The 15,526-nt window shown below is 53.1% G+C and overlaps 2 protein-coding genes across 3 annotated transcripts; both read left to right on the top strand.

Annotated features, from left to right (window-relative positions):
- Positions 1–543: 543 nt before the first annotated feature.
- Positions 544–10,710, top strand: IL25 (interleukin 25). 2 transcript variants are annotated; one of them, XM_012467155.2, is made up of 3 exons: positions 544–765; positions 7,047–7,291; positions 9,612–10,710. In XM_012467155.2, exons 2-3 carry the CDS (start codon positions 7,065–7,067, stop codon positions 9,865–9,867), a joined length of 483 nt encoding a protein of 160 aa, XP_012322578.2. In that variant the 5' UTR covers positions 544–765; positions 7,047–7,064; the 3' UTR covers positions 9,868–10,710. The 2 variants fall into 2 exon arrangements, with proteins under 2 accessions (XP_012322578.2, XP_064230817.1); XM_064374747.1 differs by lacking the exon at positions 544–765 and having other exon boundaries at positions 7,007–7,291.
- Positions 10,711–10,748: 38 nt separating this feature from the next.
- Positions 10,749–13,846, top strand: CMTM5 (CKLF like MARVEL transmembrane domain containing 5). Its single transcript, XM_064374748.1, has 6 exons — positions 10,749–11,048; positions 11,179–11,365; positions 12,345–12,497; positions 13,070–13,162; positions 13,338–13,422; positions 13,511–13,846. Exons 2-6 carry the CDS (start codon positions 11,240–11,242, stop codon positions 13,522–13,524), a joined length of 471 nt encoding a protein of 156 aa, XP_064230818.1. The 5' UTR covers positions 10,749–11,048; positions 11,179–11,239; the 3' UTR covers positions 13,525–13,846.
- Positions 13,847–15,526: the final 1,680 nt, after the last annotated feature.

Below are 15,526 nucleotides of genomic sequence, written 5' to 3'. Positions count from 1 at the left end.
GGCCCCCGGGCTCACCCCTGGCTCGCGGCTGCCCTTCCCTCCCCTTCCGGGGCTCCGGGCCCCTCTCAGTGCAGTTCCTTTCTCTTCCCCTCAGGCCCTCTCCCCTCTCCTCTCCGTCGCGGGGCTCAGTCCTGGGGATTAAGAGAAAGGAGGGAGGGGAAAGGGGAGGAGAAGGGAAGGGGCGGAGGAGAAAGGGGGACGATCCTTCCAAAGGCGGGTGTTGAGTTTCAGCTCAGGACCCTCGGGTCCAATTGCTTGTTCCCACCACCTCCCCCCCCCACCCCCCACCCCCGACTCTCCACGCCTTCGCCCCAGGCCCCAGTCCCCCGCGCCTTCCTCCTCCAGACTCCGCGGCTGGCCTCGATCCCGGTGGTCTGGTCCGGTCGGCTCCCTTCGGGAGCTTTCCTTTCCCTGCCACGCCCCCGTCTCCCCCACCGCCCCGCGCCTCTCGGCCTCCCTTTCATTAGCCCCACATCTGTTTTTCCCATGGGAGGGAGCGCGCGCCTTCCGCCCTGCAGGGCCTTTAGCGGAGCCTCTCGGCTTCTCAGTGCCTCCGCTGCAGGGCGGCAGAGTTCGCTGGGCCATTCTTGCAGGGCACAGGCGGGGAGTCTAGCGCTGGACATGGATTCTCGCCCTGGTGACAGAACAAGAAGCTGGGCGTCTGGCCCCAGAGCTGCAGGCAGGCAGGCTGTGTGGCCTCTTACACTCCTCTGCCAGTCTGGGCCTGCCGGCCTCCACAGCCTGGTTCACTCTTGCTGCTAGGAGGTGAGGACTGGGGACCGCCGGCGCAAAAGTTGGTAGAACTCTTCCAGAGGAGCTGAGATCTAGCCCCCGAGGAGTTTCCATTGAAAGGACGTTGCTCCCAGCCCCTACACCTCCTCTGCACTGGGATAACTCCTTAGTGTGTGCTGCTTCCCTGGACCTTACCTTTGGGACACACACATCAGGGCCTGTCAGGCTTGAGTGAAAGCCTGTCTTCCTCCATTTTTGAGGTTCCTGGTATTTAAAAAGCAAGATGCCAAACAAGACTGAAAGATGTGGCATATTTTGGATGTTTACATTGAGCAAATTAATGCTTCAAACACATACAATAGAGAATGACTCTGTGCATTAGCTTATTTGGAGATGCGATCAGAAATGTAATACAAGGCCCTTGGTGAACTTGAGGCTCTGGTCAGATACCCCTGCCTCAATATTCCATAGGCCCACACATCTAGGCATTTCCTAGGACAGTGTGGCCGGGACACCTGCCCCAGCTCCTTCCCCACTCTATTGCCTGGACACCAGTGAAGAACCCTCTGTGGGAAGGGTTGGGTGGAGCCTATGGGGTGGAACAGGGAGAGATTCTGGGATAAACATGGGGATGGGGATGAACTGTGTTGGCTCTAGACTGGCTCTTGGTGATGGAACAGAATCCTGAGTAGATTCCAACTCCACTAGGATGGTAGAGGAACTTTTAAATTTCTAGGGAGAGCTCCTGCTTCCCAGCTTCAGTTTGGTTGGAGGTGGCCACTAGGGAAGACTTTCCAACCAGGCACACAGACATCAGCTGCTGGGGAGTGACTTGGTGTGATCTCTGTCCAAGGGACTGCCAGGAAAATTGGGGTCCAAGGTGGAGGTGGGCAGGAAACCCTGTCTTCAAAAATGAATGCCTTGACTGGGTTGAGGGGAAATAGATGGAGGCCAGAAAAGGCTAAGCAGGAAGGAAGCTGCTAGGACCAGGCAAGGTGGTGGGAGATGGGCAGGTAGCTTCCCTGCCCGGGGAAGGGTAGAAGAAGGACAGCAGAGGGCAAACGAGTGGGAAATGATAGCTTCTGGAATACCCAGGTGTGGAATGGAGCCAGTCAGAGTCACGAGTGAATCCTGCTTAACTAGCAATGTGACCTTGGTCCAGTTATAGGGCATGTGAGTCTCAGTTCCTCCTCTGTAACAGTGACTTTGTTGAGGAGTAAGCTTATGTAGATTGCCAGGCACAGTGCTTTTCTGTGGCTTTTCCTCTTTACCCTGGCTCCCCCTCTGACTTGTGCTTTCCTGAAAGCTGAAAGTGTTCGTTGTTGAGGGCAGGAGGAGCTCCTGTCCTTATGCCATTATTTCTGCCCTCTCCTTTGCAAACAGGTTCAAGGCGATTCTGACTTGTTCACGGAGAGCTCTAGGTTTCAGGAGAGGTTGGAGAAGACCCAGGCTTGGAAGGGAGCTGAGACCCTGGGTGGGTGGCAGCCTCAGATAGCAGGTCTTCAAGGTTTGCCCTTGCCATATTCAGGGAGAAGAAAGGAAGAAACCCCTCCATCTGGCTTCCTAGGTCCCAGTCTTTTCTCCCATTCTTTCCCCTTCCCTGTAGGTCCAATGAGCTGGTTTCTTCCTCACCTGACCCCTACTTGGATAGCAGGAGGAACTTCTTGGTTGTTCACCAGAACTTCTTGGATGCACACCAATTCTTCAGTCCTTCTCTCTTTGGACCCATAGTGCCCAGATTGCCTGGGTCCTAATCCTGGTTCCAACATTGGCTAGTTACCTCGGCAAGTTCTGTGCCCTCCTGGACCCTCTGGTTCCTTGTCTGTAAAGTGGGAGTATTAATGGAACTTTTAGCATTTATTTGTTGTGAGAATTAAGAGAATACCAAGAACAGTGTCTGGTCCATGATGTGCAAATTTTGAGCAAAGGCAACTACTATTATTGTTATTGGGTGATGGCCCTGTGGGGGCGCTAGAATGTCAAGGACATGGTGTCTGCCCTCAAGAAACATATCATGTGGCTCATGCTTGAATCCAGTCAATACCTTCCCACTGACCCTGGAATAACATTCAAATACTCCATGGTAGCCTGGAAGACCCTATGTGATCTGCTCCCTGCCTACCTCTTTCACCTCACCTCATCTCACTCTCTCCCTTATCTCTTGTTCATCTACACTGTCCTTTCTGTTTCTCAAATATGCCATGCTCTTTTCCACCTCTAGGACTTTGCATGTCCTGCCCCCTCTGCCTAAACCACTTCCCCCAGACCCTGTCCATCATCAGGTCAAATCCTGTATACTCAGAAAGGCCTTTCCTGGCTTTCCAAGTTAAAGTTGCCCCTCCTTCCTTTCCCCCACCCCCAGTAACTCCCTACCTCATAATGCTGTTTCATTTTCTTCATAGCACTTATTATTATTATCAGAGATTATCTTCTTTCCTTGTTTATCATCTGTCTCCTCCTAAAACGTAAGCTTCATGAAGCAGGGACCTTGTCTGGCTTGTCTTCCTCTGCATTTCTAGCAGTTAGAATAGTGGTTGGAATATAGTAGGTGCGCAATAAATATTTGCACGATAAATATTTGGTGACTGGATGAATGAACAAAGGAAGCCATGACTATAGGACAAAGCCAAGTAAGCCAAGGGGCCTCCTGGGGAAGGCTCCAGCCCTGGGCTAAAGGCATGGAGTTGTTGGGGTCTTTGTTCTGCTAACTCTGATTCTCCATGTCTCCCATGGGTCTAGAGATGGGTTCTCCTTGAAAGCTGCTCCTGGGCCTAGGCATTTTTGTAGCTAAACCATTATCCCCTACAATCAGAAAGTGGGAGCACTGTTCTGGGGGCCTCCATCTGTGCCAGGTGTTCACTGTTTAGTTGCTGGATCATAGGCAGGTATGGTAGAGTGGTGTCCCAAGGCTGAGGGAAGCATCTACTTACCAGTAGGTACATAAGTATTTCAACATTTTGACGTTCAGTGCCCTAGCTTCACGTACAGTGAGTGCCAGTTTGCTTAATAGACCCTGCTGAGTCCTGTGGATTCAGCACTATTTCAGGAGCTGAGGTCTGGAGCAGCTAAGCTGGTTGGCACCTTTATGGCCATGCAGGTTAATGTTCCCCCCAACCATCACCCACCCAAATCCACCCACTTCTACCAATGGAGAGGGAGGAGCAGAGAGAAGGTCTAAGGTCCAGAGCTAGTCATTGGCAGGGTCAAGACTTCAAGGCAGCAGGTGGGACTTGCATATCTTCTTGAGAAGTGGCAGGAAAGCCATATTCTCACTTCCTGCAAGCCCCGTGAGCCTTTCCTAGCCAAGATTGGAAAGTATATTCCACCACATCTTCCCTGCCCTTTCCAGGCAGGTGCTTCTCTCTTTCCTCAGGGCTGCAGGAACAGGAATCCCAGGAAACTCTCTTCAGCTGCCAGGTCAGGCCTAGGCAGGTGAAAACATGCTGGGAGGGGACCTTGATGTCACATGCCATGCAGACTTCCCTTTCTTCCTGCCTCCAGCATTCTCCCCATTGCCACCCCCATATCCCCACACCCACAAGGGTTCCCTGGAAGCTGAAGTGACTCAGGGATTCCAAAACTAGTCACCTCAGGGGGAAACCCCTCTGGAAAATATTTCTCATGGCAGAAAGTCACCCTAAGGAGTCCCACAAAGCTGCTACTGAGATAAGGGCAGGGAGTGAGCAAGTGGGGTGGGGTGGGGGCATGTGGCTCAGAGCACAGGTTCTCAGGTAAGTCCTGGTCATCACAGGGGTGAGAAAAGCCAACCCTTCCTGGAGAGGTTCTCCTTCTGCCCTACAGGGATATCCTAAAGGACTCTTCTGAAGGGCAACGTTCCTGGTGACCTAGGCTGGGTCCTCCCTACAGTGTCAGCAAATGAAGCAGGTAGCTGGGATCACTTCTGGCTCCTTTGAACACCCCCTCCTGGGCAGGGGTCAAGATGGGAGATCTGAGCCAACTCCAGTTCTACTACCTTCTTAGCCCTGAGGTTCTGACTGGTGAGAGTGAGACCCATAGGAACCCAGCTCTTATGAAATGGCACTGCCTCCTAAGAGCCTGTTCTGGGATTGAGGTTTTCCCAGGAGCACCAGAAGCCACCCTGAGGCCATGCATGCTAGACCAAAGGCTAGGAAAGGGAGCTAGCGCAGTGAATCCCAGCCAGCAGGCTGGATGCCTAAGGGGCAGAAACGCCCTGTGGCTTTCAGCAGGTTCAGTTGGAACTTGTCCCAACCCAAGCCCAGGTGAGTAGGAAAGCATTTGCTCTGGGGCTCCCCTTCCATTCACAGCCAGCTGGGGGTAGGCACTGAGTGGCACTTCCATGCCAGGAGGTTAGATGTGGAATTGGTCAGAATTGGAATGAGAAACCAGCTCAGCATCTTTCTTTGTGACCTTGAGCAAGTTATTAAATTTCCTTGGACCTCAGTTTCCTCATCTGTAACTTGGGGATAATAGTTTCCATATCATGGTTTCATTGTAAGGATAAAATGAGATGATGCATGTCCAGGGCTTAGCACCATGCCTGGCACATGTAAGTGTGCACAGGAGCTGAGGCCAGCAGAATATGGAAGGGAGAGGACATCTGGGAGTACAGTGGGCAGAGGGTGGGGCAGTGAGAGTGGGGCCATGATACTGGCCTCATAACTTTTCCTGAGTGCCCCTGCTCTCCCAGACACCACCTGTTTCTTCTAAGTGCCCCCATCCCACAGTTCCAGGTGTCCCAAGACTCACCAGAGCAGAGCAGCTTCTCCCAATTTTCCGGATTGCCCTCTGACCTCATCACTCCTCTCTTTTGGGGCTGCTTGGCCCTAAAGCACTGGAAAGGTTCCCCCTCACTCTGCAGTTTAAGTTATTCCTGGTTCCCTTTGTTTATTTCCTGAGTCCTTCGTTACTAGAGGAGTATTTTCTAAGGGAAAGCACATGCAAATCATTCTAGGGGCAATGTCTGTGTATGGGTATGTTGGGTGGGTGTGAGGGATGAGGGGGGCTAATAGGCAAGTATGAAGAGAAGGACCTGCAGGGAAGGATGTGCTGCCCACTCTCAGCACAGTGCCTCCCAAGCAGTCTGGACCCGGCTGACCTGTTATGTCTTTGGGGTGAAGCCCAACTCTGAGCCTTTCTAGGGCACACATACTCCCTCCTGGCTGATAGTGGCCCATATTTCTGGGCCTGCTGAGGCTGAGTGGGCTCACTTCATGGCCTGAGAGCAGTAGCTGACCCTGTCATGGGCTTGGTCCCCAAGACTCCGTGAATGAGAGCAGGTTGGTCTCTGGAACTGAGACCTCCTTCCTGTTGGCTCTTAGGTGAGGCTGTTTCAGTTTCCCTCCTCTTCCTTGCTTCACTTTCTCATTTGTGCAATGGGAACACTCACCCACAGCTTCTTCCATCAGACCTTGCCCATCCAGCCAACAAACTCAGGAAGTCAGGGCCTTCTCTGCAGCCCTGTGAGGATAAGCTTGTATCCCCAATGGGGGACAGTGACTGGTGAGGGCAAGGGGGAGTTACGAAGTGAGTCATGGACAACGGGGGAGAAGTCATAGATGTTGGGGGTCATAGAAGTTTGGGGTCATCGAAAATGCAGAACAGGCCAGAGAACAAAGGGGATGGGAGTCAAAGGATATCTAAGGGAAGGGAAATATTCACAAAAGTGGGTATCAGGAGGACATCTGAGAAGAGAGGAATGGTAACACCAGATCCTGGATGGGGCAGCAGGGATCAGCGAAATGAGGCCTCTTGAAGGGAGGCCACAGGGAAATTCCCATAATGCCAGTTCACAACAGAGTAGCAGACTTACTGCTTTGACCTCATGCCAGGAAAAGTTCAAAGAGCAAAGTTTACCCAGTCAGCTACCAGGCATATAATGATGGTCATCACAACTTCCATGAGTATTGCATTTTAAGCAGCCTTTGGAAATACTTTCAGGGTTTTTTGTTTTGTTTTGTTTTATAATCTCAAGTCACTCCCTAAAAAGATAGTGGAAATAAATTTGAATAAACAAAACAGGTTTGCTGAAAATAAAACCAGGACTCCTAACTTGCTCTAGTTAGCCTGCTTCCACAAGGCCTGTCAGCCAGTGCTCCACCTGTGACTGAGTGAGCAGTGCCCAGCATGTACCAGGCCAGTGCAGAGGGCTGCTGGAGGGCTGTGCTGAGAGGGAGAGGAGCAGAGATGCTGCTGAGGGTGGAGGGAGGCCAGGCTGCCAAGTCTGGGGCTGGGGGCCAGGTGGAGCAAGAAACTGGGATTCCAGGGGAAGGGTGCAGGTGAGGGGGCAACCCAGATTAGGTGAGAACAGTTCTCTCATTAGCCTTTTCCTACAGGTGGTTACATTCTTGGCAATGGTCATGGGAACCCACATCTCCAGTCTTCGGCTCCAGAAGGACTGCAGCCTCTGGCCCAGCTGCTGCTCCAGCAAAGGGCAGGACCTCCGTGAGGAGTGGCTTAAGTGGAACACTGTGCCTGTGCCTCCCTCGGAGCCTGCTAGCCTCCCCCACCACCCAGAATCCTGCAGGGCCAGCAAAGATGGACCCCTCAACAGCAGGGCCATCTCCCCCTGGAGATACGAGTGAGTCTGCCGCCCCTCCCAAATACCTGAATGTGTTTTCCTGTGTGTGCTGGTTAGGGTACATGTGAGGGATGAGGGAAGTTCCAGCTTACTTTCCCATTTTGATCTCAGAGAGGCTGTAAAGGTTTGGGAGTTAGACAAGGTCTGTATTTGAGTCCTAGCTCTGACTCTCACTAGATGCCCTTGAGTCAATTATTCAAGTTTTCAAGACTCAGGGTTTTTTTTTTTTTGGACACCTGTAAAATGATATATTGTCCCATAGGCTAATGTGCAGATCAAATGAAATAATGTATGTAAAAGTCTGTATTTATGTTGGTTTTCTCCTTTTCTTTTTTCTTTTTTATATATTCATTTATTTTAACCACTAAACCACCAGTGATCTCCTTTTCTTTTTAAAAATCCCTATAATGGCCCATGTTTTTCTGAGTAAAATATCGGAATAATGGCATGGTATAGGCCTGAAGCATCCCAATCCAAATGATACTGCTCAGGCCATGAATGGGTTAGTTGTAAGTATTCTAAGGGAGTGAAACCCTCAGTTCTCGGGGACAGCTGACTGGCTGGAGCTCTGGACTGGTTATCTTTAATCATGACCATGGTTACTGTATTCTTTCATTCAGTGTGCCACATAAATATTATAGTTCTCTATTTGTGTCATGATGTGAAAAATACTAGGAAGTGCTGAAATATGGACAATGAAGGAAAATATTAAAAACTAGCGTCTTAGGGATTCCAGATATCGGACTTCACTTCTTCCATCTGGTTCTGTCTTAGCATTGGGTTTGGGGATGGATGGAGAAGTTCAGTGGTGGGGAAGGATCTAGGGTGGATACTACAGGTTGTGATGCTTTGGAGCAGTCTCAGAAGCTAGCTGGGTCCCTGGGCCAAATTGGATGGCACGGGAGCTTCTTAGGGAAGGCTGGGTGCCAGAGGGTCAACTCAGCTGTCTTCCAGACCCCTTGCTGGGAGTCTGTGAATCCCTGAGGACCACTCAGGTGGCTTTCCCCAAGGTGTGTTCTGTATAGCACTCATCCTATGAGCTGCTTTTCAGAAAAAAGTGATGCCAAGTAAACTTGGGAAAGACTGCTCTGTCTCCTACCCCTTGGAGGTTCATACTGTCATCTGTACATTAAAGTCTGCAAGAAGTCTGTAGAAAATAAACCATTAAAGTAGTGTCTCCCAAATTCATCTAAGCACCCAACCTTTTTCTTGCAGAGGATTTATTAGGGAACCCATTTTGGGATGTGCTGTGCTAGCTGAACCCACTGGCCAGGCTGGTCTGTGTGGGGAATGGTCCTACAAGCTGGGGACTGTCTCCTGCCAGACTAACAGAGTCCCAGACCTGTGGGCCATTTACGTTTCAGTGTTTTTCTTCTTCCTTTCTCTCTCTCTTTCCTTCCTTCCTTCCTTTTCTTTCCTTTCTTTCTTTTCTTTTCATTCTCTTTCCCATGAAATCCTTTCAGAATAAGTAAAGAAGTCTTCCCATGCACTCTTATGTGTGCTTATAATATAAGCTTCCACAGTGTCTGGAAAAATGTGAAGGGAACAGTTGAGGATAGCTTCCTCTGGGGAGTGGGACTGGTAGGGAGAGACTATTAGCTTTCACTCTTTATACTCTTTTATACTTGAACGTCAGAGTGGTTTTTACTTTTGCAATCATGCTATAATAATAATAGAAAGAACGCCTAAAGGACAGGTGTGGTGGCTCATGCCTGTAATCTCAGCACTTTGGGAGGTTGAGGTGGGTGGATCACCTAAAGTCAGGAGTTCAAGACCAACCTGGCCAACCATGGCCAACATGGTGAAACCCCATCTCTACTAAAAATACAAAAATTAGCCGGCACGGTGGCAGGCATCAGGAGAACCCAGGAGGCAGAGGTTGCAGTTGAGCCAAGGTTGTACCACTGCATTCCAGCCTGGGTGACCTCGAGACTCCGTCTTAAAAAAAAACACACACAGAAAGAAAGATGACCTAAAGTGTAATCACTACAATTAAGAAACTCATGCTACAGCCCAGAGAGAAGCAGTGCTGGTCGATGGAGGCTAAGGCAGGAGCCTGCTCATCCTCCTTTTCCTCCCTCAGGGTCCCAGGACCAGTTGGAAAGCACTCTGTCACCTGCTAACCTCATTTACAGGGGGAAAATAAATCAAGAGAGGAGGGAGGTGACTTGTTCAAAGTTACACAGCAAGTGGGTGCAGATCTGAGACAAGAGGCCAAGGCCCCAGATGCACCATTTCCTTCCTCTGTTACTCCCACGCCACCCCATCCTTTCTGTTTCTGGCCCATCTCTTCAGGGCCTGACAAGTGCCGCCCCCACAGGTTGGACAGAGACTTGAACCGGCTCCCCCAGGACCTGTACCACGCCCGTTGCCTGTGCCCGCACTGCGTCAGCCTACAGACAGGCTCCCACATGGACCCCCAGGGCAACTCAGAGCTGCTCTACCACAACCAGACTGTCTTCTACCGGCGGCCGTGCCGTGGCGAGCAGGGCACCCACAAGGGCTACTGCCTGGAGCGCAGGCTGTACCGTGTTTCCTTGGCTTGTGTGTGTGTGCGGCCCCGTGTGATGGCCTAGCCGTACCGGTTGGAGGCTGGTCCCTTTTTGGGAAAACTGGAGCCAGGTGTACAACCACTTGCCACGAAGGGCCAGGACACACAGATGCTTGGCCCCTGCAAAGGGCCGTCTGGAGCAGAAGGATCCCGGGACAGGATGGGGGGCTTTGGGGGAAACCTGCACTTTTGCACGTTTTGAAAAGAGCAGCTGCTGCTTAGGGCCTCTGGAAGCTGGTGTCCTGGCATTTTCTCTCAGGAAAGATTTTCAAAGTTCTGCCCATTTCTGGAGGTCACCACTTCTGTCTCTTTCTCTATTCCCATCTCCTGCTACCCTGGCCCAGCACAGGCACTTTCTGGATATTTTCCCCTTGCCGGAGGAGAGCCCCTCGTTTTATTTGCTGGTTTGTTTACTCATCACTTAGTGAGCATCTATTTTGGGTGCATTCTGGTATACTTACTAGTATTTTGACATGGATGATTCTGAGGAGGAAGCTGTTATTGAATGTAGAGATTTATCCAAATAAATATCTATATTTTAAAATAGCCTAATCTGTCTTTGACATCCATGGTTCCTGAACACCTCGCGGTCTCCCAGCCTGTCCCTTCTCCTTCCCACCATTGGCCCTCACCTCTGCCCACCCTGCCAGCTCTCTCTGCTCTCCAGAATTTCTGCTGCACCCTTCCGCCCTCCCCAGTCTCCGTCTCCCTGGCCCACCCCGAACACCAGGGTGGGGGCTAGGCCGCGCTCCCAGCATGCTGGAGAGACAGAGGCCCATTGAGGCATTGCAGCAGGCACACAGCGCCCCCTTGTCCCCCAACAATCCGCCTTTGTCCTCCAGTCCTGGCTGCTGCAGCTTGGTCCTGGGGGTGCTGCCTGGGCTGGGCTCCAGCTCCCATCCTTTCTAAAAGGAAATGGGAGAAAGGACCCGCCAAAGAAGAGGGTTAAGATTAGGGAAGGGGGACACAAATGTCTTCAAGCTTAGGTCCCTGGGTCCTCCCAGTCCTGCCCCTGTTCCTTTACTCACGTCCCAGCTCCTCCCAGTTTCTTTTCAGACCTCCTCCTCTCCCCTTCCTTCTCCTCTGCTCCAGGCTGGGTTGGGCTCTGAGCAAGGGGAGGGATTAGAGCCTCCTCCCTCTCTGCCCCTCCCCATGTGTCTCTAGGGGGCTGGTTCGGGCAGCAGCAGAGGCAGTCTGGGCAGCTGGGTGAGGGCCCATCTGGGCAAGGCCCCCAGCAGCCGCCTTCTCTCCCAGGGCCCTGTGGGCAGGCCTCCTGCTTCACTTGCAGGTTTCTTGAAGTGCCTTCTTGCTCCTGTCTGTTTCTCCATCCTGCCAGATATCTGTTTCTCTTGCTGGGCTGGTGGCAGGAGGGGGCCGTGTTGGTGGGCCCCACAGAGATGCTCAGTGCTCGAGATCGCCGGGACCGGCCCCCTGAGGAGGGGGTAGCTGCAGAGCTCCAGGGCTTCGCGGTGGACAAGAACTTCCTCACCTCCCTCAAAGGCATCCTGCTGGAAACCGAGCTGGTAACAGCTGCCTCCCCAACCTGGTGCCTCCATCTCCCCGACCCCCAGCTCCTGGCCAGCCTTATGCCAATCCCCAGCTTGCCCTTCAGCAGCCTCCCTCCCCAGGCCCTCTGGACACCTCTCCTGCCCCCAGCTGCCCCTTCTTCATCTCCTACTCTGCCATCTTGCTGCCTCCCCACCCGGAGCTATTTACATTGCAGCAGGAAAAACTGCAGTTAAACAGGACAGCTTTTTGGGACATTGAGGGAGCATGAAACATAGGGATGGGACAGAGGCAATGCCAGCCTCTAACATGGCCACTTCTCAGCATGTCCAAGAAGCCTAACTATCAAAAAGGGCAGACTTCCTGCAGCTGCACTTTATCTGTGGCCTGCTGTCCAGGAACATCTCTTCTCAGGAAAGTATCTTCCCCTGGTTACTTAGCAAGACCACAGTGTAAACTTAAGGCCTCTGCATGTATGCCACCCTATGTCACCAGAGCTCAAGGGACCCCCAGAGTCCACTGGGCAGCATCTGCCTTCTAAACCTTCTCTCTTGGCATAGAATCAAAGGCTCTGATCCTTGTCAGAGGGCTTTCAGGCATCTGGGAATGGGGAAAGCATGATAGGGCAGGAGGCGCCTCTTGGCCCCTGTGGGCACAACTCCAGGGACTGGCATTCACACTGTACCTGTGCTCCTGGGGGGACACCACTCAGGTGAATTACTGTGGGATAGTGCTCCTGGGAGCCATGTGGCTTGGCCAGACTGCTGGGGTTGCTGGGTGAGCAGAGTGGGAGGCCGGAGACTGCCCTCGATGGGCAAATGCCCTGCCATGGTGGCTCCTGACACCAGGGGAGAGGGAGATGTACAGGAGTCCTTCCTTCCCTCCAAGGACAGGTGGTGGCTGCCAGCCTAGGGTAGCTCCCACAGAGGGGAAGGCAAAGGCCTAGCCCCTGCCTATGTCTCCTTCCTGGCATGTTCCACGTGCTTGGTCCTGCAGGCCCTGACCTTCATCATCTTCATCTGCTTCACGGCCTCCATCTCCGCCTACATGGCCGCAGCGCTGCTGGAGTTCTTCATCACACTTGCCTTCCTCTTCCTCTATGCCACCCAGTACTACCAGCGCTTCAACCGGCTTAACTGGCCCTGTCTGGTGAGGAACCTTGACCCCGGCCCAGTTTGGGACCCTTCCTTCTCCTCTAAATGCTGCGTTTTCCTTTCCTTTCTAAACTAGGGGGGAGGGATTAGAGCCTCCTTCCTTTCCCAAGCTTCTTTCCATCTCCACACCCCCGATGGGCTTTGCCCCGTGCTGTGTCCTGCACTCAAAGGTGTGGTGTGCTTTGATCCACACCGATTTCACAGCTGCAGGGCCACTGGTAATCAGAAAGACCATGTCCCCTAGATCTGCTCTCCCACTCAGCAAAGGTCCAGCCCCAGCCCTGGCCTGGCCTGACCCCCTTGGCTGGTGGGCTCCAGCTGCTATCCCCTGGGCTCCAGCCCCAGTGCCTGGCTTCTGGCCCTGATTGCTCCGGGTTCATCTGCTTCCACTTGCTGGGGAACAGTGTGAGCGCTCTATCTTTTGAACATGCTTCATATTGTGTGAGGGGGACCCCATGGAGGGGGTTCAGAATCCCTCAGGGTCAGGCTGCTGGCTAGCCTGGAAAAGCTCAGGGTAACACCCCCTGCCTTCTGAGGTCCTGTTAACCCTGCACCCCTGGCCCCCAGGACTTCCTGCGCTGTGTCAGTGCCATCATCATCTTCCTGGTGGTCTCCTTTGCAGCTGTGACCTCCCGGGATGGAGCTGCCATTGCTGCTTTTGTGAGTTCAGCCCTGCAGGACTCCTCAGCCCCTCAGAAGCTCAGGCTGGTGCTTGTACACTTTCTGTGTCAGAAGCCACAGCCAGGGCCTGGGGTTCCGACTTGCACCTCCCCCCATACCTTAACCCAGTGGCCCGATAGCCTCTGTTTTGCCATCCCCACTGCTCCTCCCACAGGTTTTTGGCATCATCCTGGTTTCCGTCTTTGCCTATGATGCCTTTAAGATCTACCGGACTGAGATAGCACCTGGGGCCAGCCAGGGTGAGTGCCTGTTCTCTGAGAAGAGATGCCCTCCCCGACCCTAGCTACCCATCCTGATGTGGGTCCCTACCTGGCTCCATCTTCACAGGGGACCGGCAGTGACTCTGGGGCTACCTGGCTCCCAGGCCCAGCCAGCCAGAGGGGACAATGGAGCCCAGACACATCTCCTTGGGATTCACTGGCCCCCAAGCCCACCAAACCCCACCCCAGCCTTACAGAGATGTCTGGCCCGAGACGCCACTGGGGACTTATCCATGGAGCCTGGTGCTCTGGGATCTGGCTCCTGATGAAGCTCTGGCCAGAGGAGGGGAACTTCTGGAGAGAGGGAGGAGGGAGGGGAGGAAGCTGGGTCCCTAAGTCATTCCCAAATTAAAATATTCAAATCCTGCTGGTGAGTCTCTTTCTTCCCCAGAGATTAGGCAGGTCAGGAATGCCAAGAAGTATTGATGGAAATGCTGCCAGAGCAGGTCGTGGCCCCTCTCTAGGACCGGGTCTGAGCAGTGAGGATGTGGGGGCTAGCCAGAAGAAGCTGAAGACATCCTCCAACACAAAACTTCTACGCCACACCTCTGGGTGCAAGGCCATTTTGTGGTATGCCTGGTGGCTGGGCATCTGGAGTTCTGTGTCTAGAAGGCACAGCCTTCCTGATGGCGCACAAACCCACCACCACACCTGTTCCCACAGGTTAGCGGGCTGGAGGTGAGGTGCTTGCCTGGGGTGTGTGCAGAGCTCCCCCTCGTGGTGTGGGGAAGACTTGGTCCACAGGACGTGTGGAGAGGGCAGCCTGAGGCATCAGGGAAGGGAGAGATTTCCCAAAATGTGAATGCTGGGTGAGCCCATGGATATCAGCTGGTCCAATGCCCTCACTTCACGTAAGAGAAAACAGGCTCAGCTAGGGGAGGTAAACTCATTTGTGACAGAGCTAGGGCTAGAACACAGCTCTTCTGATACCTAGTGCCTAGTGGGTGTTCCAGATACTGTACTGAGCCTCCTTGTAGTTCAGAAAAGAATGACCAACTCATCCCTCCACTGTGGGTCTACCTTCCCAGCTTGCCAGCTCCTCAGCACACATTTCCTGAGCATTTCCCATGCGCAGACCCTGTGCTGGGCACCAGGGCCTCAGAGGTGACGGGGAGCCAGTCCCTGAGCATTCACAGGCTGGGAAAGAGACAAGCTGGTCAAGGGATCCCCACAGTGAACTACAGGAAGGCTTAGGGGAGTTTGGAGCAGACATTGTCACAGCCATGAGTCAGCCCTGCTGGGCTGAGACAGACCAGTGTAGCCGGGACATTCCTGCCCAGCCTGAGGGGCCCAGCATGGCCTGGCTGAGCAGCTCCGTCCCAGCTGATGGGCTATCTCCTCTCGCTGATGTATGTGTGTTCCTGCCCTGAAATACAATCCTTCTGGAGCGCTCCTTCCAGCTGCAGGCCCCAGCTCCCAAGTCCTGCCTGAAGCCTGGATCTTGAACTCTGGTCACAGTGCTCTGCTTCCTTGGTGGCAACCACTCTTCTCTCTTAGTCTTTTTCCTGCCTCCTGCTTCCTGTTCTCCTATCCTCATGTCCTGGCTCTCCATCAAGGCTGGTAGCCACTCCTGGGCTAGAACCAACAGGATTTTGTGTTTCTCTGGTCAGTGCTCACAGTTCTCAGGGCTTTATGCATAGTCCATTCTCGAAATCTCAGAGGAGGGATAGAAGAGGCTCCACTCAGGGAGTCAGGGAGATGGGGTTTGAGGTGAAGGTTAAGGAGGTGGTCAGCACAGCCTGGCTGCAAAGCCCAGTGGGGAGTTGGGATTTGCTTTGTGCAGAATGGGGTCAGGACTGGCCCTGTCCCCCATGCAGCTGTGTGACCCAGGCCAGACTGTCTCCAGTAAGAGCTCAGAGAGAGCAGAAATGTGACCGCAGTGTTTCCCTGTACAGGCACCTGTGCTGTGTGAGTCTGCATGAGAGCCAACATGAATGAGCAATGCCCAGGTTTGGTCCTCATGGCGTATTGGTTTGGGCTCAGTGTTGGTTGGCCCCAGAGTCTCATGGTGAGGTGCTGAACCACAAGGGGCAGGGGGAGACCCCTGGGGAAGACAGCAAGGGGGCTCCCTGGAGGTTAATTC

The sequence above is a fragment of the Aotus nancymaae genome, unplaced genomic scaffold (assembly GCF_030222135.1).
Source record: "Aotus nancymaae isolate 86718 unplaced genomic scaffold, 86718_ANA_hifiasm-v0.15.2.pri h1tg000011l, whole genome shotgun sequence".
Taxonomy (NCBI): Eukaryota; Metazoa; Chordata; class Mammalia; order Primates; family Aotidae; genus Aotus; species Aotus nancymaae.
Note: the sequence above shows the minus strand (reverse complement) of the source record. Positions and strands in the feature narration are given on the sequence as shown.

What these genes read in the sequence shown, in the direction of transcription:
- CMTM5 (XM_064374748.1), top strand. Translation starts at nt 11,240, where the DNA reads ATGCTCAGTGCTCGAGATCGCCGGGACCGGCCCCCTGAGGAGGGGGTA. An exon ending in TCCTGCTGGAAACCGAGCTG is followed by an intron (nt 11,366 to 12,344) that starts GTAACAGCTGCC and finishes TTGGTCCTGCAG; the next exon opens with GCCCTGACCTTCATCATCTT. An exon ending in GAGCTGCCATTGCTGCTTTT is followed by an intron (nt 13,163 to 13,337) that starts GTGAGTTCAGCC and finishes CTCCTCCCACAG; the next exon opens with GTTTTTGGCATCATCCTGGT.
- IL25 (XM_012467155.2), top strand. Translation starts at nt 7,065, where the DNA reads ATGGTCATGGGAACCCACATCTCCAGTCTTCGGCTCCAGAAGGACTGC. An exon ending in ATCTCCCCCTGGAGATACGA is followed by an intron (nt 7,292 to 9,611) that starts GTGAGTCTGCCG and finishes CCGCCCCCACAG; the next exon opens with GTTGGACAGAGACTTGAACC.